General features: G+C 39.2%; 1 protein-coding gene across 4 annotated transcripts in view; it reads right to left on the reverse strand.

Annotated features, from left to right (window-relative positions):
• Positions 1-24,384, reverse strand: part of MYO5A (myosin VA) — a 120,110-nt gene that overhangs the window by 37,250 nt on the left and 58,476 nt on the right. For all 4 annotated transcript variants that reach the window (XM_065901104.1, XM_065901125.1, XM_065901118.1 and 1 more), the window contains exons 20-26: positions 20,016-20,255; positions 18,761-19,009; positions 16,008-16,101; positions 13,675-13,823; positions 7,837-7,950; positions 1,237-1,380; positions 945-998 (exon numbers count right to left, since the gene is read on the reverse strand). In XM_065901104.1, coding sequence (XP_065757176.1) covers positions 945-998; positions 1,237-1,380; positions 7,837-7,950; positions 13,675-13,823; positions 16,008-16,101; positions 18,761-19,009; positions 20,016-20,255 — 1,044 coding nt within the window. The remainder of the gene's footprint in view (positions 1-944; positions 999-1,236; positions 1,381-7,836; positions 7,951-13,674; positions 13,824-16,007; positions 16,102-18,760; positions 19,010-20,015; positions 20,256-24,384) is intronic.

Genomic DNA, 24,384 nt, shown 5'->3' on the forward strand with positions numbered 1-24,384 from the left:
TGAAAACATATGAATGTCTTTACTGCGACACCTAAGCTCTGATGCCATGTTTCCCAAACTTTAGTGTGCATCAGAATCACCCGGAGGACGGATGGCTTGGTGCCACACCCACGGTTTATGATTCAATAGGTTTGGTGTGAGGCCTGTAAATTTGCATTTCCATCAAATTACCAGGTCATGCTGACGCAGATGGACCAGGGACATTTCGAAACACTGAGCTAATACTTGGGAACTGTCTTTCTCTACAAACACATAGTTTCAGTGGGGTTTGATGGTTAGAGCATGGGGTTTGGAGCCAGAGATACCAATGTTCAAATTCCATTCCTGTCGGTTTCTAGTGGGGTCATCTTAGGGAAGTTACTTATACTTCTTAGTGTCAATTGCTTCATCTATAAAATGGGAATTAAAATGCTTACTTGCAGGATGGTTGTTAAAAATTAAGGCTGATGTGTAAAGTGCTTGTATTTTAAAATGATGAAGGTAATGACAGCAGCCAACATTTGTTGGGTCCTTATGATGTGCCAGGCACTATTCTAAGCAGTTTACATGAATTACTTCATATAATCCTCATGACAGTCCTATAAGATACATATTATCATTATTCCCACTTTATAGATGAGAAAACCAAGGCACAGAAAGGAGAATTTGCACACAGTGGCAGATCTAGCATTTGAACCCAGGCAGTGTGTCACCTGGGTCCATGTCCTTTACTACCTTCTACAGCCTCAAATGGCAGCTACTGCTCCTGCTTCTGCTTAGACTGAACTCTAGCTTATATGAAAGAGAATTTTAAAAAGGGAATGACACAGGGCTACAACTAATGCCTGAATAAGCCTTAAGCTAGGGCCTCAGGTCCCCTTAACGATGTTCTCTGAGAGAAAGAAGCTCGGAGCAGGTCTCTCACCACAAGATATTCAAAGTCTTGGGCTGAAACTGCCCATTACCTTGAGTGACTCATATTCCAGTTCTGCACCTCTAATTTGTGGTCTTTCTTCTTCCTAGGGAAACACACAAAGTTAAAAACTTTATAAGTAAGTAGTTATATTTTAATCGTCACATTTTTACTCTTAGAATATTTCCTAGCTCAGCAGAAAAGAGTGAGGAGAGTTAAGCCCTCACTACTTGAACCAAAACCTACTTGGTTAAAGTTAAAGTACTTCTGGGCTGAGTTGCCATTAAAGAAGAAACTGAAGAACTCGGTTTGCCATGGCCCTAGGGTGGGAGAGCACTGCGCACCTTTGCCTTACTTCGGAGCACCTGCTCCTCCTTGCGGTCCAGCTCATCCTGCATCACCTGCTTCTCCTGCTCCAGCTCTGTGACCCGCTTCTGGAGCTTGAGGAACAATGACATGTCCAGAGGCACCTTCTTCTCGCTTGGCTCCTAAACCCCAGAAAGCAGAAGATGGTCAAGATGGTTCGGAAGATGTACAAGCCAATGAGAAAATGATGAACAGCTCAACAGAGAAACAGGCAAACTTATAGGAGAAATATAAATGGCCAAAGTATATACAACTAACACATCCAACCAGCTAATAAATGGAGAAATGTGAATTAAACAACAGCGAGGTACCACTTTCCCCCTATCATATTGGCAAAGACTAATAAGATTAATAAGGCCATGTGTTAGTAACAGTGTCTTATAAGATATTGGTGGAAGTTATAAGTAGGCCCTTTGGAAGGGCAAGTTAGCTGTGTTTATTAAAATTTAAGTCTGTATATTCTTTAACATAGGACAAACATAGCAATATATGTTTAAGAATTAATCCTGCACAAATACACAAGTACACAAAAATATATGGGGAAAGATGTTCACTGTAATATTTTTTGTAATTGCAAAAAACTAAAAAGAATTCAAATGTTGGTCAATAGGAGAGTTGCTTAAATAAATTACGGTATAGCCAAACTATAAAGTATTTTATAGCTGTTAAAAATAATGAAGTAGATCTATATAAGTAGATAAATATGTTCTAGATAAAAGTATTAAGTGAAATGAACAAGTTGCAGGATAGTATCTCATTTTTCTTAAAAAAAAACAAAACCCAATACACGTGACTTTTAAGTATACCTAGCACATGGCATACAAATATCTAGAAGGCCATCGACGTTATCTCAGAGAATGGGAGGTACTGTGGGAAAGTTACATTTTCTACTTCACACATTTCTATATTTGAATTGTTTACAATGAGCATGTATTACTTTTGTAATTAGGAAAAATGATTTTTGAAAAGGTGAGATGCTAGCATAAATATATTGATGTCAGAGAGAAAACTAAAAAAACAAAATATATACAGCACTTAATAAACTGAAAGATAACCTAGTAGCATTTAAAAGCATGTCAATTGGTTCTAAAACAGAGTCACAGGGAGAACTAGTAGGATAAATAAAGATACACTAACTAAAGCTAAGCAAAAGGAAATAATTAACCCCTAACCACCATCATAGAAATTCTGGAGGCTCCATAATTGTTTTACTTTCTTTACTTTGGGTTTGAATTCTTAATGAGGTAAGAAGAGAAACAATTGTATCATTAGATTTTGAGAGGATAAAGATCATCTTTTTGTTAGAGAGAAAGAGAATGGTAACAACAACTTATTTATTTAATTAAATGATCGAAGTATAATTCTTAACTGATCAGCAAATCTTATATTTCCAATTGTCAATTTTTTAAAAAATGTTTTTTCCTCATATAAAAGCAAAATAAGTTTAGGAAATAAGAAAAGTACAAAGAAGAGAGCTGTAAGCATAATCTCATATCCAGAGAAAACCCACAATTTTTGTCCAGTCTTTTTTTAAATAAATTTAAAGAACTGGAATAGTACTTTCATTATAATTTTGTACTGTCTTTAAAACTTAGCATCGTATTATAATCGTTTTCCAAATTTATAATATGATACTTGAAAGCACAATTTTTAATGGCTGTATTGACATGTGTACCATCATTTGCTTAGCTATTACCTTACTGGTGATCACTGGGGTTATTTCTAATTTTTTGCTATTGAGATATACTAAAATAAACAACCTAGTATATAAATATCTAAACATTAATGTTTTTAAGTCTATTAAATTGGTTGAGCCTGTTTATACTTCCATCAGCAGCCACCAACTTGCCTGGAACAGCAATGACTGTCATCATTAAAAAAAGTTGGCTCAGCTGGTAGACCAATAGTGGTTTTTCATTATTGTTTTAATTTGTATTTCTTTATCTTTTGATGAGGTTGAATAATTTTTATATTCATGAGCAATCTTTGATTTTTTGTGAATTCTTGGTAGTGCTAAGTTCAGTATTATTCCAGTTCTAAAAAGACACCTAAGGGGCTTCCCTGGTGGCGCAGTGGTTGAGAGTCTGCCTGCCGATGCAGGGGACACGGGTTCGAGCCCTGGTCTGGGAGGATCCCACATGCCGCAGAGCAACTGGGCCCGTGAGGCACAACTACTGAGCCTGCGCGTCTGGAGCCTGTGCCCCGCAGCGGGAGAGGCCACGACGGTGAGAGGCCCGCGCACCGCGATGAGGAGTGGCCCCCGCTCGCCGCAACTAGAGAAAGCCCTTGCACAGAGACGAGGACCCAACACAGCCAAAAGTAAATAAATTTATAAAAAAAAAAAAAAAAAAAAAAAAAGACACCTAAGAAGAATCAACTAAACTAAGAAGTGGGGCATTTATAGGCTGTCAGGGTCATTTATCTACAAACTAGTTAGACCTGGTCTTTTTCTTTGTGTCCACTTTAAAAAAAAAAAAATTTATTTTTATTTATTTATTTATTTTTGACTGTGTTGGGTCTTCGTTGCTGTGTTCGGGCTTTCTCTAGTTGCAGCAAGAAGGGGCTACTCTTTGTTGTGGTGCATGGGCTTCCCATTGTGCTGGCTTCTCTTCTTGTGGAGCACAGGCTCTAAGTGCACAGGCTTCAGTAGTTGTGGCACACGGGCTCAGCAGTTGTGGCTCTCGGGCTCTAGAGCGCAGGCTCAGTAGTTGTGGCATACGGGCTCAGTGGCATGTGGGATCATCCCAGACCAGGGCTCAAACCCGTGTCCCCTGCATTGGCAGGCGGATTCTTAACCACTGCGCCACCAGGGAAGTCCATCTGTCCACTTTTGCACTGCTCAGAGTAACAAAAAGTTTAGGTAGATGACCTTAACCATAAAGTCTGTCCTGACTTAGTAGAACAGAGGTAACATCTTCCCTGAGCATGAAATTACTACAGAATTTCATTTATACGAAAATTCATTTCTATACATCCCACAAATACTTACGTTTTAGCTTATTTATAATGTAAACATTCTATCTTATGTATTTTAATGTTTGTTCCTCTATTAATGGTATATGTATCCCTGAAAACTTTTAACTATTTAATCCTTTTTTCACACTATGATAGAAGCCTTCATTCTATGAATGAATATAATATTTCATCATTGTACCTATAGATAGGAACATTTGACAACTGCAAAAATTGAGGCATAATGATTAGTAATTAAGAGAGCTCCAAATGGTGCCCATTCTTATCCCTAATGACACGTAAAATCAAAGAGATATTGTCCTCTCTATACCACGTAAGCAAGAAGGAAGTTTGGGCCATCTGGCTCAGGGAAGTTTCTGGGGTTTTGTTTTGCTTTCTTTCCTTTGTTAGGACTTTGTCATCTAGGGCTTTTCCAAGAAAGTGAAGCTTTAAAATTAATCTAAAAAATAGCAACAGTCTCTCATTAGAGGAAAATCAGGAAGATAACAGAATTTGTTCACAAAATTACCACAACAGGCTTGGCAGTCATTCTGGAATTACTGCTGACAATAGCTGAGAAAGTTATGGTGACGCTTTTCCTGGATTTGACAGGTATGAGAAAGCTCGACAGCAATAGCAGAACTGAGATAATTTGTTAATGGCTACTAAGAAAGGGGCATTACAGAGCGTGGAGAAGCAATGGTTCCAAAAAAATAACCCCAAACCACGAAGATGCTGGAAGTGTGGGAGGGCTCCAAGGCAAGTAGAGCTGGCAGGTGAGTTCTTCAGAGAGAAACAGCAATGGAGGTGTCATTGTGTCTTGTGAACAAACAATCACAGGTTTCTGATTTGTGACTAGAGAGACATTAATCTTTTATTTTTACATCAAATTTTGCTATTATTACACGACTAAGGTCGGAATTCTGTGTTTCAAAACAATTTATCTGTTTTAATTTTTAAAAAATCAATTCATAAACAAGAGTGATCCCATTATTTTCCTGGCACTGGATTCTAAAAGAGCTACTTGGGAATATTACACATAGGAGTTGAAAGTTTTCCTTTAGTTTGAAAGGGGCAATTTGTAAACCTGGCCATTACAGAGGTAGTTGCAGGAAGAAATGCAAACCTGCAAGTCATAAGTAATTCGAAGTACAAAGTTACGTCCTGCACAATTTCCCTTCTGATAATCAATCTCTCTTTTTCCATTACTAGTTGTGTAGATTTCCATCTTTCTGATCCTGGCCACACCCAGTCAGAATTGTAGGGTGGTCACTGGAAGCCTGTTTATTAGAGCAAAAACCTCTGTTTATTGAACACTAGTTTACTATGTATCAACACTGCTACAAGTGTTTTATAAAAATTAACTCATTTAATCTTCAAAATATCACTATAAAGTAAGATAATAATAGCATTGCCACTTCACAGATGAGGAAACTGAAACACAGAGAGATTGAGGCTAAGGTTATGGACTCAGTCCCAAGGAAGAGAGTTACTGTAGTCTGTCCCATGGTAAAGACAGCACTAACCAAAGCCAGCCACATCTCAGATGCATGCACTTAGTCACAAGAAACAAGCATGACTACTTGTCAACAGCCTTCCTCATTATTGAGAGAAGGCTTCCAGTGTATGACCTACTGTTGGTGGTCAGTGCACATGACAGACACTAACAATAATCCAAGATCTGTAGGTGATTTCTGGAGCACAATTCACACACTTCATTATTCAAAAAAGATGAAAAATGTACCAAATCCCACTCTAATCTATCTCTTAACTTGAGAAAAGACTTGACAGAAAACAAGTGAGAATAGAAATGAACAGGTTACCCCTCCCCTCAAATCTGTAAGAATCTGGAGAAAACTTGAAAAGAATAGAGACCCTGACAAAAACTGTTACTAGTAAAAATTAGGTAAAGCATATAAGAGTTTTGAGTTTAAAAATGTAATGCCCACTACTGGGCATATACCCAGAGAAAACCATAATTCAAAAAGACACATGCACCCCAATGTTCACTGCAGCACTATTTACAATAGCCAGGTCATGGAATCAACCTAAATGCCCATCTACAGACAAATGGATAAAGAAGACGAATGGTACATATATATGCAATGGAATATTACTCAGCCATAAAAAGGAATGAAATTGGGTCATTTATAGAGATGTGGATGGACCTAGAGACTGTCATACAGAGTGAAGTAAGTCAGAAAGAGAAAAACAAATACCGTATATTAACTGTATATATGTGGAATACTGTATATTAACTGTATATATGTGGAATCTAGAAAAATGGTACAGATGAACCAGTTTGCAAGGCAGAAATAGAGACACAGATGTAGAGAACAAACATATGGACACCAAGACCAAGGGGGGAAAGCGGCAGTGGGTGGGGGGAGCGGAGGATGAATTGGGAGATTGGGATTGACGTATATACACTAATATGTATAAAATGGATAACTAATAAGAACCTGCTGTATAAAAAAATAAATAAAATTCAAAAATTCAAGAAAAGAAATTAAAAAAAAACTGTGAGCAATAATGAATTGCTGTAGTTTGAAACCACTAATGTCAGGGATGGTTTGTTGCACAACAATAGGTAACTTGAACAACCTCTGTCCTGCTGTATACAGGTCGTACTGCTGTATCAATATCGCCAGCCTAACGTTATCTGTAGACAGAAATGGGACTGGAGAACTGCAGTATAGAACCCCTGAGTGCAAGGAGGTAGAGTGTGGAGCTCTGAACAGACAGGCCTCAGTTAGAATACTGGCTCTGCCACTTATAAGCTGTGACCTTGGGCCAGCAACTTAGCCCACTCCTATGTATGAGTCCAATTATATGACACTTTTCTTTAAAAGGAACAGAATGAGATGGAGAAACTTTTCATCCCAAGTGGAACTAAGACAAGAAAGGAAAGAATTATTCATTTTTTTTCAGCTGTTCTGTCAGAAGCAGTCTATTTCTGACTTGGCCATTCTCTCAGAATATGATACAAAAATAGAAGAGTTGTGCCTGAATTACCCATTACAGAAACTAATGTCATATTTGAAGAAGATGTGAGAATTGGTTTGGGAACGATCTAACTTAAAGTCACTGTACTCTTGGAGTTACAGTAACATGTCATTTTGATTTCAAACCATGTAACACAAAACACTAAGGCAGATTTATAAGCTGTTTTTCATGCATTTTTGTGGGAGAGAATTACATTGGTACAAACTATCATCAAACAGGCAGCAATTTTGCTAAACTCCTGGGCATTGGTATTTATAATATTCTAGGACAGAGGGCTTATCTTTCAAATAATTTACCTCAGTCTGAAATAAATTCATGACAGGCTATGTTTTTTGCACATAGAACATGTTAAGGTGTAAAAGGGAATTACAGAAGGGAAAATCTGATCCTCAAAATTACCTTAAAAATGAAAATTAAAATGTTTATTGACAAAAAAATATATGCAATAAGTATGTATGTACACAGCTAATTAAGGACTTTTAAGTCACTTATGAAGAACAAACAGCATAAAACAAATGTTACATTTATGGACAAATGGGGTCCTCCCTGCAAAGAAAGTGTTCTCTGTTAGTAACAGCATGGGCACATCTTACTTTTACTGATAGTTGTCTAAAAGGTACCTCTGTCCTTGATGGAATGTCTTCAGTTTCTGCAATTTCAGAGCTAAAGGTGTATTCGGACTCATTGCTGCTGTGGGTGGAGTCTGTTCTCTTGTGTCCAGGCTTAGGCACATTCTGCAAGACAAATAAGCAGTTACAGTTAACACAACATAATTAAATAATTGAACTAGGCATAGTTAAGACAGCATCCACCTTAACTCAGTTCTAATCCTCACTCACTGACTTAATGTTCTCATGCCCAAACGATCTGTTCCATGTTGTATTAACAAACTCTTACAAAAGGGTCACCTTCGGAGCTCCTCAAAGAATGAGAAAGATGCACCAGGAGGGCATGACAAGCACAGTCACAAAACCAAATACTCGAACAAAAATCATCTGTGATTACTGGCAGAGTCCGCTTTTTAAAGTTGTGAGTGGCTAGTCGCACTGGGTGAAGCATAGGTATGATGCCTCAGCATCTAAGGACTGCAACTGACTTCCATGTTGCAATCAAATAAAACCTACCAAAAAGTTCATAGGATATATTTAATGATAGCATAATCATTTTACTGCACCGTATTTGGGCATAAATGGTAAAAAAAAAAAAAAAAAAAGTCAGGGGAGGGGAGTTTCCACTTAGGCGACTACAATTTCTGTTAGTTTTATGCCTGAAGCTGAATCTCTGAAGTCAGCAGTGGGAAGGATGAATGTGCAGAAGAGGCAAGGAAGCTGCTCGAAGAATCCTGGGAAGATCCTTGGGTTATTAATTCAGGGAGTCCAGGTGACACTTTTAAGGCATGTGGCATATGAACTAGTGTTCAGAAAGCTTGTGGGGAACAGAAAAGTTAAGCAATTGTAGTCCCTTCCTTTCTATAGGAAAAGGGGTTAGAGAATGACTCGAAGGAAGAAGGAATAAAAAGGCTGGGTTTGGGCCCCTCACTCCTAGGGTGCCCCTAGCAGAAGACATGGAAAGGTTCAGTGGCCTGGATTTTCTAGGGTTACAAATCCTGAGAGCTTCAGAAAGGCCTCCAAGAGCTTTGGGATCTGTCCAATTTCCTTTACTCCTTCCCAGGTGCAGGAAAAGAGCCAGAAGCCAACAAAGAGCTTTTTGCCTCTTTCCTTCCAACATCCAGGCTTATAGAGAGCAGACCCATCTGTGCAACCACAGGGAAGCCAGCCCCCAGGGGCAGTTGAAAGCCCCTCAGCCCAGCCCAACCTGTATGTTCTATGCTCATTAGTGTAATTTTCTTTTTTTCTGTGTGTGACATCTTTGTCTGGTTTTGGTATCAGTGTGATGCTGGCCTCACAGGATCAGTTGGGAAACTGCTCCCTCTTCAATTTTTTGGAATAGTTTGAGAAGCATAGGTATTAACTCTTCTTTAAATGTTTTTTGTTGGGAGTTTTGACTGCTGATTCCATTTCATTTCTGATATTTGATCTGTTCATATTTTCTATTTCTTCCTGATTCAGTATTGGGATATTTTATGTTTCCAGGAATTTGTCCGTTTCTTCCAGGTTGTTCATTTTATTGGCATGTAATTGTTTGTAGTAATCTCTTATGATACTGTGTATTTCTGTGGTGTTGCCTGTAACCGCTCCTCTTTCATTTCTGATTTTATTTATTTGGGCTCTCTCTTTTTGTCTTGATGAGTGTGGCTAATAGTTTATCAATTTTGCTTATTTTTTTCATAGGACCAGCTCTTAGTTTTGTTCATCTTTTAAACTGATTTTTAGTCTCTATTTCATTTCCACTCTGATCTTTTTTTTCTCCTTCTACTAATGTTGGGCTTTGTTTGTACTTTTACTAGTTCCTTTAGGTGCAAGGTTAGATTGTTTATTTGAGATTTTTCTTGTTACCTGAGGTAGCATGTATCACCATTAAACTTCCCTCTTAGAACTGTTTTTGCTGCAGTCCATAGATTTTAATCATTTTGTTTCCACTCTTTGGTTTCTTCAGTGACCTATTTGTTGTTTAGTAGTGGTTTGCTTAGCCTCCATGTGTTTGCTTTTTCAAGTTTTTTTTTCCTGTAGTTGATTTCTAGTCTCACGGTATTGTGGTGGAAAAAGATGCTTGATGTAATTTCAATCTTCTGGATGATCTGTCCTTTGATATAAGCGGGGTGTTAAAGTCCCCTACTATTATTGTGTCACTGTCAATCTCTTCCTTTATGTTTGTTAATATTTGCTGTATGTTCAGGTGCTCCTATGTTGGGTGAACATATGTTTACAACTGTTATATTTTCTCGTTGGATTGATCCCTTTGTCACTATGTAATGTCCTTTTTTGTCTCTTGTTATAGTGTTTGTCTTAAAGTCTATTTTGTCTGACTATTGCTACCCCAGCTGTCTTTCCATTTCCATGGAATACATTTTTCCATCCCCTCACTCTCAGTCTGTGTGTCTTTAGAACTGAAGTTTCTCACAGGTGTGTGTGTGTGTGTGTGTGTGTGTGTGTGTGTGTATTTGTCTTGTTTCTATTATCCATTCTGCCACTCTATGTCTTTTGATTAGAGCACTTAGTCCATTTACATTGAAAGTAATTATTGATAGGTATGTACTTACTGCCATTTTGTTAGTTGTTTTCTGGTTGTTGTAGTTCTTTTTTGTTCCTTTCTTCTTTTGCTTTCTTCCCTTGTGATTTGATGACTTTCTTTAGTGTTATATTTGGATTACTGTCTTTGTGTGTGTGTGTGTATGTATCTATAATATGTTTGTGGTTACAATGAAGTTCATAAAAACAACAATAAATGAGGTTCAATCACACAGATATACATACATATACAAATATATTTAATTATTTAAATATGATGATCTCAAGTTCAAACGCATTTTAACAACCATGCATTCTCAGTCCCCTCTCCATGACTAGTGTTTTTGTCATCATATTTTACATCTTTTTGTTTTGTGTACCCCTTAACTACATACTGTGGTTATTTTACTACTTTTTTGTCTTTTAGCCTTCCTACTAGATTTATATGTGATTGATCTACTACCAATACTGTATGTTTACTTTTATCAGTGAGAGTTTCCCTTTCTAGTTGTGGCCTTTTCTCTCCTGCCTATAGAAGTCCTTTTAACATGTCTTGTTAAAAGGTTTAGTGGTCCTGAATTCTTTAGCTTTTGCTTGTTTTATCTTTTTATCTTCCCTTCAAATTGGAATGATAGCTTTGCTGGGTAGAGTATTCTTGGTTGTAGGTTTTTTCCTTTTATCACTTTGAATATATCATGCCACTCCCTGCTGGTCTGCAAAGTTTCTGCTGAAAAGTCAGCTTACGGTCTCAAGGAAATTCTTTCTATGTAATTAGTTGCTTTTCTCTTGCTGCTTTTAAGATTCTCTCTTTCTCTTTAATTTTTACCATTTAAACTATAATGTGTCTTGGTGTTGACCTCTTTGGGTTGACCTTGTTTGGGACTCTCTCTGCTTCCTGAACCTGGATGTCTCTTTTCTTTCCCAGGTTAGCGAAGTTTTCAGCTATTATTTCTTCAAATAAGTTCTCTGCCCCTTTCTCTCTCTTCCCCGTCTGGGACCCCTATGAGAATGTTATTATGCTTGATGCTGTCCCAGAGGCCTCTCTCAAACTATCCTCATTTTTTAAAATTCTTTTTTCTTTTAGCTGTTCCGAATTGTTGATTTCTACTACTCTGTCTTGCCGTTCACCAATCCATTTCTCTGTATCATCTAACCTACTGTTGATTCCTTCTAGTGTATTTTTAAATTTCAGTTATTGTATTCCTTAACTCTGTTTGGTTCTTCTTTATATTTTCCCTTTGTTAAACTTATCACCATGTTCATTCGTTCTTTTCCCGAGTGCACTGAACACCTTTATGATCATTACCTTGAACTCTTTATTGGGTAGATTGCTTATCTCCACTTCGTTTAGTTCTTCTTCTTCTAGGGTCTTGTCTTGTTCCTTTGTTTGGAATATATTCCTCTATCTACTCGTGTTGCTTACTGTTTGTGTTTATTTCTGTGCATTAGGTAGGTTGTTTAGGATTCCCAGTCTTGGAGAAGTGGCCTTATGAAGGAGACATCCTATGGGCCCCAGCAGCCCATCCTTCTACTCACAAGATCTATATGCTCTACGGGTGCCCCTATGTGGGCTGCATGGGCCCTTCTGCTGTGGTGGGGATCACTGCTTGGATGCACTGGTACATTGGGATGGCCCTCGGCCTGCTTGGCTTCCAGGTCCTACCTAGTGCAATAACTGCCAGCCGGCTGGTGGTGGCTTTGGGTGCTGGTGTGGCAGAGGCTGCGTAGCCTGGGGGGTGTCTCAAGGCTGGTCCCAGGTTACGGATGGATGGGTCAGTGACCAGGGTGGCTGGATGGGGGGCTCATGGGGCTGGTGCCAGCTCACTTGTGAGCAGGTAAACCTCTGGCCCTAATAGGCTAGAGGGAGGACTCCAAAATGAAACTTGTCTGCAGCAGTGTCCTCATGGTTGGAGCTCCCCAAAATGCCTGCAGCCAATGTCTATGTCCCCAGGGTGAGCTCCAGTGGCCTCATGCCCTCTGGAAGGCTCTCCAAGGTTAGCAAGTGGGTCTGAACCAGGCTCCTTTCCAATTATTGCTTCTGCACTGGGTCTTGGACATGTGAGATTTTGTATATGCCCTTTAAGAGTGGAGTCTCTGTTTCCCACAGCCCTGTGGCTCTCTTGTACACAAGCCCCACCGCCTTCAAGTCCAGATGCCTGGGGACTTGTTTTCCTGGTGCAGGAACCCCAGGCTGGGGAGCCCGATGTGAGGCTCAGACCCCTTGTGCCTTGGGGAGAACCTCTGCAATTGTGTTTATCTTCCTGTTTGTGGGTCATTTACATGGGGTGTGGGTCTTGACTATACGTGTCTCCACCCCTCCTACCCATCTTGTTGAGGTTCCCTTTTATATCTTTAGTTTCATAAAATAGTTTCTGCTAGTCTTCAGGTCATTCTTATATACAGCTGCTCTGTAAATAGTTATAATCTTGGCGTGCCTGTGGGAGGAAGTGAGCTCAGGGTCTTTCTACTCTGCCGTCTTGGCCACTCCCCTCCAAATTACCTTGTGTTTTATAACAGATATTTCAGAGCATTTCTGGCCATCTGTGCCATTAGGTTACGTTTAAGGCCGATAGCTGTAGGAACAAGATTGCTAGGGAACTCTTTGTTTCCTGATAGCAGGATAAGTAGAACAGGGAGGGTGCGCAGAACTATTAAAAGTTCAAAATGTACTTTGGCAGATGCAGAAGAGTCCTTGAAATAGATAAGACAATTTATTACAAATAGAGGCTGAATTTTCTTTTTCTAGGACTATATCTTTGAAACTACAAAAACTATATAATACTTGATTATATAAATATTTGCTTTATAAGCAAATTTTATTTTAAGTCATTCAATACATAAAACAAAGTCCACCTACACTGACTATACTATCTTATAATCCAGTCTTCAAAGTGTTTGACTTTACAAAATATTTATGAAAAAAGTGATATGATTTCTGGGATGTGCTTTAAAACAATCCAATCCACTGGTTGGAGTGGGATGGAGGGTAGAATGGGGGATAGAAACGTGTTGACCATTTTGGATTGAGTGATGGATACATGGAGTACAGGGGGGTTCATTCTACTTTTCTATCTAGTTTTGCATATGTTTCAATTTTTTTTTTTTTTTTTGCGGTACATGGGCCTCTCACTGTTGTGGCCTCTCTCGTTGCGGAGCACAGGCTCAGCGGCCATGGCTCACGGGCCTAGCCGCTCCGCGGCATGTGGGATCTTCCCGGACCGGGGCACGAACCTGTGTCCCCTGCAACAGCAGGCGGACTCTCAACCACTGCACCACCAGGGAAGCCCTCAAATTTTTATATATAAAAAAAATCAAAAGTATTTGACTCACAACCATCAAAGTCATCTCTTCCTTGAGGTCATCATATCGTTCTTCCAAGCGACTGAACTCATTCAGAAGGTTCTGATATCTCAGCCTTTCATCATTAAGATCGAGTTCCAGTTGTTTTGTTTCTTCTATTAACTTCTTTTCCATAGTCTCTGAAAGAAAGGAGAGGGAAAAGCATACCAAAGATGGCTCCACAGAATGCAAGAATACAAACATGGACACTGACTTCCAGTTTCTTTGGGAGGGGTTCTACTTTTAGCACCACTATGATCTATGAAGAGTATCTTAGTGGAGGTAGGGAAAGAGAAAATACCATGACCAAAGAATAATTTATTAATAACAACAACCATCATCTATTGCATTGTTCCATGAACAGAACTAGTTCATTCATTGGTTACAGCACATCCTTCATAAACTTCCACTAGCCATCGTCTAGTAACTAGAGTATACATTTTTTTATTATTCTGTTTCAGGCTATTCATAAAATTCTTTTGTCCCAAAAGTCAGAGACATTCCTCAAGCCTCTGGGGGAACAACGACTTCTCAGCGGACCCAGCTGTACTACTCTACAGAGTGTCTCCACTCATCTCAGTCCCCAGGTTCTGTCTTACAATTTCCCAACGCTGTGAGCTCCCTTGTTGTCCTATTACTCCCTCGATTCTAATCAGGTAAGATCCCCACACCTGGTCCTCTGTTGTTACCACTCCTATGTGCTGCTGGGGGACCTGACCTTTCCATTTACTCACCTCACTCTACTCTCTCTGTTGCCAGGGGCTGGCACTTAGATAGGACATCATCTGGAGATCGGAGACTAGCCCTTGATTGCAAATCAAGCACAGTAAAAAAGCCTTAAATCTCAGCTCTATGTTTTATCTCAATGAGCTGACCCAGTCACATTTATAAACATTAAGCTTCCTACCATTATGGCCCATTTTACCCTCATATTTTGTGGCTATATCTTAATCTGCCCTGCCTGCTTCTATTGCTTCACCATTTCTTTCTCTGTCAGCTCCATGACGGCAAGGGCTGCCAAATGTCTTGTTACAACTGCCTCCCTGGTGTCCAATACAGTGTTTCCCTACCCTAGGGCTTTAATAATTTGTAAATAAATGAATGAAAGAACTTCTTCTCTCTATAACGTTCTGTAAATTGCTTTTTATTCTCACAAGCTTGTGGAAGCTGCCCAAGGCTATCAACAAATTTTCCTTAGGCAAATCCACTGTTATTGTCTTTGTTCTTATCTTTCAGTATCAAATAACATTTTCTATTTTCCTTCAAGAATTCTCATCATTCTGGATTTTTCCACTGCATTCTGCATCCTAGCCTCCTTTTTTCCATGTTTTCAATGACTTTTCTCCTTCCCTCTTTTCTTTTCTTGCTCCTTTTCTTCACCTTATCCCTTATTTATGGTTATCCTGTAAGGCTTAATTCCAGATTTTCTTCTCTTTTCTATATAGTATTCCCCTTAATTGGGAGGAATGGGGCAGTATGGGGAAAACCACAGAGGGCTCTCTCTTTCATCTCAATTTGCTTTCACATCATCTCTATCTGGAGACCCCAGCTGACATCCAAATTTTAATACTCAAACAACTGACCTCGTTAATTTCCCTCATAAACAGAGACTTGTTCCCCTCAATTTCCTCATTACTAATAACACATTATTGTTTTGATAACTCATCTCAAAACTTTAGAAAATTTTCAGAAACTTTAGAAAATTTTTACTCCTTTTTTGAATACCACATCAAAAATGATGATATATGATATACAATTCTTTTCATATATTTTCACTCTAATCAAATCTCTTCCTTTTTATTTCTATCACCAATTATTGTAGTTTAGATATATATTTTCTTAGCTCATGTTTATGTACATGTGGATTCCTTGTAAATTATCACCATTTTAATTTATCTTACAAACAGCAAATGAAATAAATGTCCACATCTAGTGCCTTTTTTTTTTAAGGTGGCAAAAAGTGGTTGATCTTAGGAAAATAATATCCATTGGTTTAGCAAAATAAATAATATATACAGATGCATATATTCATATACATATTAGCTCAAGAATTGGTCCTAAAACAACAGGACTCCTATAAGCCATAGATCATACATAGAGAACAATTTTTTTAAAAGTCCCATGATACTGACTAATATGAATTGATATTTGTACATAGGGAGACCAGATTTACAAGTTCACCAACTAATTCAACCAAATATTTAGAGTGCCTGCCTCCAGAACTCTGCAAATTTACTGATGACAGTCTAAGCAAAGTTGTAACTTATAAACCTTTGGTCTGAGGTTGGTTGGAGTACAGTAGGTTGGTCCCACATGAGGCTTACCTGTCATCTCCTTAGCCTGCTCCACGATAAGGTGATTGAGGGCCTCTTTTTCCTGCTTCAGCAAAGTATTTTCTTCCTTCAGATTTGATACCAACTATAAAATGAAACAATAAACTGAGATGGCTGCCACAGACAGGGGCAGCCCCATACTGAATACAAAGACCATACATACAGCAGTCACTCCTTACTTCCACATCTCACTGCCTCACTTCTTTGCCGAGTTATATCTGGTCATCCTTCAAACTTGTTTCTAGCATTACCCTCCAGAAAGCTTTCCCAGAAACTCCCTCCAATTACATGTCTCTCCTTTGGGCTACTACAGGACCCTGAACATGCCTCTTTATAGCCCTTATAAATGATTTACTTTTACTTCCCTGATCGACTAGAAATTCTTGGAGGACAAAAATGACTTGCTGTTATTGTTTTACTTTGTACCTTGAGCATTTAGCAATTGCCTGGCACCTAGTAAGCATTTGCGCTTGAAGCAATGATAATGCCTTTTCACACCAACAACCTAATGCAACGTTTATGTGTACCCATGATTCAAGCAGAGAGATTACAGAGGTTAAGAAAAATATGAAAGGCATTTCGGTTTTGGAAATTCACTGAAGACCTTCCGAAGCTCCCTGCTCTCTGTCTTGAGAAAGAGAATTTCATTTTCATCTCCTTTCAAGAGTTTTGCAAGGTTGTAAACTTTTATTCCACATTTAAGCATTGACCTTACAACACTGTGAATACACTTAATGCACAGAACTGTACACTTAAAGCGATTAAAATGGTAAATTTTATGTTACATATAAGCATATTTTACCACAATAAAAAAATATTGACCTTTAACTTTCTATTTCCTGGTTGGATAAGGATTCTCAGGAAGCAAAAATCAAAACCAAAGGAAACTTTGCTAAGTTCATAATTTATACAGTTCACCTTTGGAATAGAATGTGTGCTTGTTATAAGTGAAATTTGAATTCCTTTCTCTAAGCATCAGTTCAAGGGACTCTTAAAGCAACAGCTTTACTAATAAAGAGAAAGTTTAGGAGTTCAGAGACAGAGAAAGCGGGCTCTCTGACTAAGGATCCCTGAAGAACAGGGAACTGAGATTACAGCACGGTGTCAGGCCAGAAGGCGTTCCTTCTGATGGTCTAGTGCCTTCCCTCTGTGCTGATAAGGTCTTAACGTCTGCTCTCAGTAGAAAGGTTGAGTTCTCTATGTGCTCTTGAGAGAGGTTGCTCTTTGTCAGGGTATGCAACCAATCACCTGTGGTGCTTTTTCAAAATACATGTGCCTGGCCCACACTCCCAGAGCTTGGGCAGGTATCTTTTTAAAAACTCTCCAGCATATTCTGAAATACACTCCTGGTTAAGAACCACAGTTCTGCTGGACCTTCTAGGCTCCTTGGTCAGGCTAACTGGCAATGTAGCTTTCCAGACCACAAAGCTAGCTCTCACAGGGAAATTTTTTCATTCTTCCTCATTATCACACTCCATCTAAAAGAATTAATGGTAGTGCCTACAGCTATCCTTGTGAAGGCAGCAGATAATAAAACGAAAGGAGAAATCTGAATATGTTCAGGTATACTATTCTATCAGACGAGAAAGGTATGAACTTGACTTTGAAAAGGAAACAAGAATACTCCTACCAAGCTTAATTCTCTATAGTTTCGGAGGAATTTGGAAAGCTTCCAGGGACTCAGGAAATGGGGAAAAAAGAGAGAGAGAGCACAAGAGCGATCTTAAACCTCAACAGTATCCCATTGGATACATATTTGAATTCTGAGAGAACAAGCTTGCTATATCAAAGTAACATATTAATAGCACTGCTGTTTCCAGATCAGAGCCCAGATCTGCTATAGATATAGAAGGGATTATTTTATCAGGACCCTGAATACCATGGAAGGATTGCAACTTTATTAGCTACACTATCCTACCTGAATTGTGTCTAAGTTCCTTCGAGGTTCTTACTGTATAAGCTGCTGTTAAGGTTCAGAAGTCAGTAAGGAAAAAGCATATTGGGATTCTTGCCATAGTTACAGCCATCAGTCAACTCTGTTTTCATTTAAAGATGGTAATACTAGTGGAATCTCTGAAAACCTATTACTTTTTTCCAGTAAGCCTTATGTTGAGGTATCTTTACTTTGTTTAACCAATACATCTCATTACTGCTTGAGAACCTTAGTGTTTTCTGTATTTAATAAAGTTTTGATGTAAGTTAATACAAATTTGTAGTGTGGAAGCACTGGTCAATCTGTAAGCATTTGCATTGTTGTTCTATCTGCATAGCAGCTCTTGGCTACGATCAGTGTGCAGACATTTGGATTTTTTCCTGTTGGACTTCTCAAAACAGTCTTAATGCAGGTTTCCATAAAGATCCCTACTATCAGCTACTGACAGTTCATTGTGATTTACTTCTTAATCACCTTTAACCTGCTGAAGAAAAAAGAGTCTACACTCCACACAGATCTATTCATTCAAAGAAAAAGGGTGTATAGTAGGTTCTTGGCCATCACTTCTCTTCTTATAACACTGCTTTGCCTCTGCTTTAGGAGAGTAAAAGGTTTTACTAAAAGACCTATAGGTACTCATCCAGCATACGGAACAGCTGCTTGGGGGAAACAATAATAATGAACAGTAAACCAACTGAAATGTGTGTTTACCTTCGATTGAAACCAATATTGAGCCACAAGGGCCAGGTCAAGATGACAGCACAACTCCTTTGTGGAAGGAGTAGATGGGGATATGAACATTAGCTCCTACCTGCTCAGTTTCTTGTTTGTATCTATCAGCACACTCTTCAATGGATTTTTTCTCACACTGAGTTTGTTCCAGGTCTTTCCGGAGCTTGGCAATTTCTTCCTGCAGACTGAGGACACGTCCAGTAGCAATCTTAGCTTCTTCCTCACTTAGTTGAAGACGTTCTAAGTCACTTCGTAGTTTCTCGGTCTCAGAGTTGTATATTCCTTCCAGACTGGTCAGTTTCTCCATGAGGCATTTGTAGTCTTTGTTCTTTAAACACACACATAAGTGACAAAAAGTAAATATACACACCACAAATGTATTTAGTGAGAAAACCATGCCTATTCATCGTATTCATGCTATATCATCATAGTGCTGATATAGTGTCTAACCAAAATTACTAATGACAATATTTAAAATAACACCATCAGCACCCTCTTAGCGATACAAAGAGAGAATGGGCACAATTATTTCTGTTTTACACGATGAGCAACATAGATGTGATTTTCTCATAGTCACAAGGTGAGTTCCCACAGTAAATTCTCTTTCTTGATTCTTAATCCAGGAATAGGAAAATCTATACTTGCTTTTGAAAACAAATCAGTGTGCTACTGAAAGCCATGTGCCGGCTAGTGATGCATAAGAATGATAAAATGGCCTCAAAAATCACAAGTTTCTTACAAATCCCTTTGTTTACCATCTGGAAACTCCTCTTCCCACTCAGAAAACCTTTCTGATGAATCCTATTTCATTCTGTTTTCTGTTTTTCTTTGTCATCCTTAGCATTTATGTATTACTAACTACCTTTATATCATTTGCATGTGCTAAAATATTACTTGGTAACTATCTCTAAGAAATCAAACTTTTATCTCTGCAAATAGACTGCAGATTTCCAAGAAGCATGGACATTTTCCTGCTTCTTTTGTCATCTCAATGCTAAACAACTCATCTGTAAAAGGAACAATACACTATACACAAATGAATGATAATGATGAAAGAGCTTTGTAAAATACAAAGTACAATATGACTGTCGGTCCTAACTGTTTGGAGTGCTAGTAAACCTGTCTGTGTTCTCGAAAATAATTTCCTGCCTTGGTCCTTGCAATTATAATCTTACCTATGAGCTTGTCACTATTTCCACATTCATTAATGCCATTATTATTTTACTTTTTTTGCGAAGACTGAAAGGTAAAGTCAAGAGGGGACAATGCTGAAGATGACCCCAGTGGATTTTGTTAGGCATGCTGCACTTTCAGGACTCCTGTTTAAAGCACACCTGTTCGTCAACTTTGCGCTGCAGCTGCATGATCTTGTTCTCCATGCCAATGTGGAGCTTCTTATAGCGCTCCACGGAGCGGGCCTCGATCTTGAGCTTCTTCAGCTCGCGCTTGGCCATCATCCGCCGGAAGCAGCACTGAAGGTAGATGATGGCGTGCATACTCCTCTTGTAGTAGGTGCGAGCCAGCCAGCCCCGGACCCACTTCTGAATGATGACTGCTTTGTGCTCACGGAGTATCTGCAGAAGAGGGTAAGTGCAAGTAACGTCAGACCCTGGACTAGACTCAATATTCAACTCTATCAACCTATGGATGTCAGGCTGAGAACCCACACATTACCTAAAGGAAAAGACATAAAAGTTGAAGCAACAATGTATTATGTGGACTGTATTTATCACAAATATATGGAAGCACAAAATTATTTTAAAAGGTGATTGAAATGTAGTCTTTAAAAGGCAATTTGAGGGCTTCCCTGGTGGCGCAGTGGATAAGAATCTGCCTGCCAATGCGGGGGACACAGGTTTGATCCCTGGTCTGGGAAGATCCCACATGCTGCAGAGCAACTAAGCCTGCGAGCCACAAATACTGAAGCGCGCGCGCCTAGAGCCTGTGCTCTGCAACGAGAGAAGCCACTGCAATGAGAAGTCCGCGGACCGCAACAAAGAGTAGCCCCTGCTCGCCGCAACTAGAGAAAGCCTGCATGCAGCAACGAAGACCCAACACAGCCAAAAATAAATAAATAAAATAAATTTTTTAAAAACTCAACTCATTTTATAAAAAAAAGAGGAAATTTGAGAGACATATATAAAAATATGTATTATATCCACATGTCATATGTATGATTACATGTATATGTATGATGGTAAATGGAGTATACAGATAGAAGCTGTCTAAATAAAAGGTACCAGATTAATAAATAGAAAACTAGTCTACAAAGAAAGAAAAAATGCATTAGGTTTCTTATTGCTCTATGATTTCTATAAGCAACAGGTGATCCTTTAGAAAATAAGCAGAACTTGGTACCCTGTGAACTACGTGCTATTAAAATAAGAGATTTACCCACTACCCTTACTGCTGATACCATGCCACTGTGCATTAGGTCTCTGCTTGAGGACATGGGGTATGGCCAGTAAGCAGGCTGTAGAAGACGACACTTGGGGTACTGCAAAGTTTATTACTGATTTATTGATTTTTTTTCCCCAGCAACAAAAAAATGACACTCTTGTTTGCCATATTTGAGGAATACCATTCTAGTGAGGATTTCCCATTGCTATTATAAATGCAGCACAAATCCATTTACGGGATTCAAAGGTAGTAGGGAGAGAACTTTAAAAGGAAAGCTAAAAAGAAGATAAAGTGAAGTAAACAAATCTTAATTTTATATTGTATTTTCTTAAAAAAAAGATATTGCCCTAAACTTATAACAATAAGATTGCCTTGCATTTCCCTGGTGGCACAGTGGCTAAGAATCCGCCTGCCAATGAGGGGGACACGGGTTTGATTTCTGCTCTGGGAAGATCCCACACGCCATGGAGCGTCTAAGCCTGTGTGCCACAACTACTGAGCCTGTGCTCTAGAGCCCTCAGGCCACAACTACTGAGCCCGCATGCCACAACTACTGAAGCCCGTGTGCCACAACTACTGAAGCCTGTGTGCCCTGAAGCCCACGCGCTGCAAGTACTGAGCCCGCGTCCCACAACTACTGAAGCCCACTTGCCTAGAGCCCGTGCAACACAACGAAGAGTAGCTCCCGCTCGCCGCAACTAGAGAAAGCCCTCAGGCAGCAATGAAGACCCAATGTAGCCAAAAAAATAATAATAATAAAAATAGAATTTAAAAAATAAGATTGCCTTATGAGATGAATTTCTTGTCACTAATGACCATCAAGCAGAGATTGTGTAAACAGTTTCCAGGAATGATGGGGAAGAAGTTCTTAAATTTTAAGAACGGTGGAACTAGCAAAACTTTGATGTCCTTTCAAGTCTACGATATTACAAAGTAAGTCTTGTGTGATATAAATGTTTAAATGTATGCACTTGATTAAGTACTTATTACTGATTATTATAAATGGATACAATGTATCTTTTATGAAACTTTTTAAATGTAAAAAATCTCTGAAACCATCTATTCAGATAGGTAGCAGTTTAGTAAGATCATTAAAAGAACAGTTCCTATTTTTAGGTTATGTAGCTGAGAAAAACCATGAAAAACATATGCCATCCTAGAGGATACAATTAAGAAATAAGTCGTTGTGTTTAAAGCCAACAAATACAAAATAAACACAGGTGTTTAGGAGACCTTCACAGTATTTTCAGCCAACTCAAGGCTGTCCCTTTGGGATGTTTTCCTAATGCTAAGGCAGCCTTCAGTTCCCACTAAGTGCAGTCACCCACCGTGCATCATGCCGCAGTGAGGCAGGGCATCCTGAGCTCTCACTCAACAACACAATCCCAAGGGAGCCACCTATCTTATCTGGATGACTAGTGACAAACTGGATAAGACTCAGTGATGGCAAATTGAAGGCTTTCAGACTTTAAAACTCAAGCAGCACACAGAGGCAAAGGTATTAATTCCAATATTCCTGTTCCATTTCCTTCTCCCCATGTAACTTCAGATACTGGTCCATTTCTCTAATTTCAGTCAAATGGAAACAGTATATAATTAGAGCTTCCATTCTCAATCTCATTTCCATCGGTGAGTCAGAGACATTAAATAACACTTGCTCTCTCTTTAAGACCCCCAAAGCTTGGGGGAAGCTTGGATTGGAATCACAGCTAGAAGGATCACTAAGGGGGCACTACTGGCCTACACACGAGCCTGTCTCTAACCTGCCTCCCCTACTATGTCCAGTCACACTGGGAGCTAAGCTAGCTAGAGACTGCTACTGCTAAACCAAAGGCCTCACACGCCAGTTCAGATGTTCCTGAGGAGAGTAGTGAGGAAAACAGGAGGGTAACTGGTTTGGTATATCTAAAAGGTCAAGTTTAATAAGGCTTTTCCCTCCCTTGAAAGCTCATGCTTGAAGAGAAAGAACATCTGACTATAAAGCAGGCGTGGGCAGAAAGACCTGGAGTAGCTAAGTCTTCAAATTTTCTTCAAAACACAGCTATTAAATATGCTCATTCAAGCATCATTAGCGTTCCATTTTTCTTTGTTATATAAAATTAATTCAAAATAAGAAAATAAAATAAATACATGAATAGGGCCTAGGGCACACCCACATAATCACTGCCTGTGATTAGAGAAATGTCCTTCACATCACTCTACTGACACTCCTAACAGTGATGCCCAGAGAGCTCCAAGATCCAGACTGTATTTTTGGCTTATTAGGGCTATATTCTAAAGAACAGATTCAAAACCTTGCTGAAATGAAAGAGGAAAAACTTTCATCGACTAGGTCATATATTGTTAGAGGTGATGACTAAGACTAATCTGGTGATCCACTGTCTATAGCCATGATGATTATTGCTAGACATAAAGATTATTTGTCAAAAATTTCTAGAGCATAACACTCCAGTCAATATAACTTTGACCACATTGATGTTATATTTGATTTCATTTTTACCATGGTAAATTGTTCCAAGGTTGTTTCATTCTTACTCTGTTCATCTGCCATATATTGGGTCGGCCAAAAAGTTCGTTTGGGGCTTCCCTGGTGGCGCAGTGGTTGGGAGTCCACCTGCCGATGCGGGGGACGCGGGTTCGTGCCCTGGTCCGGGAGGATCCCACATGCCGCGGAGCAGCTGGGCCCGTAGGCCATGGCCGCTGAGCCTGCGCATCCGGAGCCTGCGCTCCACAACGGGAGAGGCCACAGCAGTGAGAGGCCCACGTACCACAAAAAAAAAAAAAAAAAAAAAAAAAAAATTCGTTTGGGTTTTCTGTAAGATGTTACAGAAAAACCCGAACGAACTTTTTGGCCTACCCAATATTTTTACCTATTCAAAGCTCACCACAGTCAGCTGAATAAAGGCCCCCAATACTAAGAATCTGTAAATATTACCTTATTTGGGAAAAGGGCCTTTGCAGATACGATTAAGATAAGGATCTCTAGATGGAGAGATTATCCTGGATTATCTGGGTGGGCCCTAAATCCATCACAAGTGTTCTCTTAAGAGACAGACAAAAGAAGTGAAGTTAGACACAGAGAGAAGATGATGTGAAGATGGAATCAGAGGCTGGAGTGATATGGCCACAATTATTAGGAATACTGGTGGCCACCAGCACTAGAAGAGGCAGGGAATGGGTTCTCCCCCATAGCTTCTGGAGGGAGAGCAGCCCTGCTGACACCTTAATTTCACAGTTCTTGCCTCCAGAACTGTGAGAAAATAAACTTCTGTTGTTTTAAGCTACCAAGTTGGTGGTAATTTA

This window comes from Phocoena phocoena, chromosome 2 (genome assembly GCF_963924675.1).
Source record: "Phocoena phocoena chromosome 2, mPhoPho1.1, whole genome shotgun sequence".
Classification (NCBI taxonomy): domain Eukaryota; kingdom Metazoa; phylum Chordata; class Mammalia; order Artiodactyla; family Phocoenidae; genus Phocoena; species Phocoena phocoena.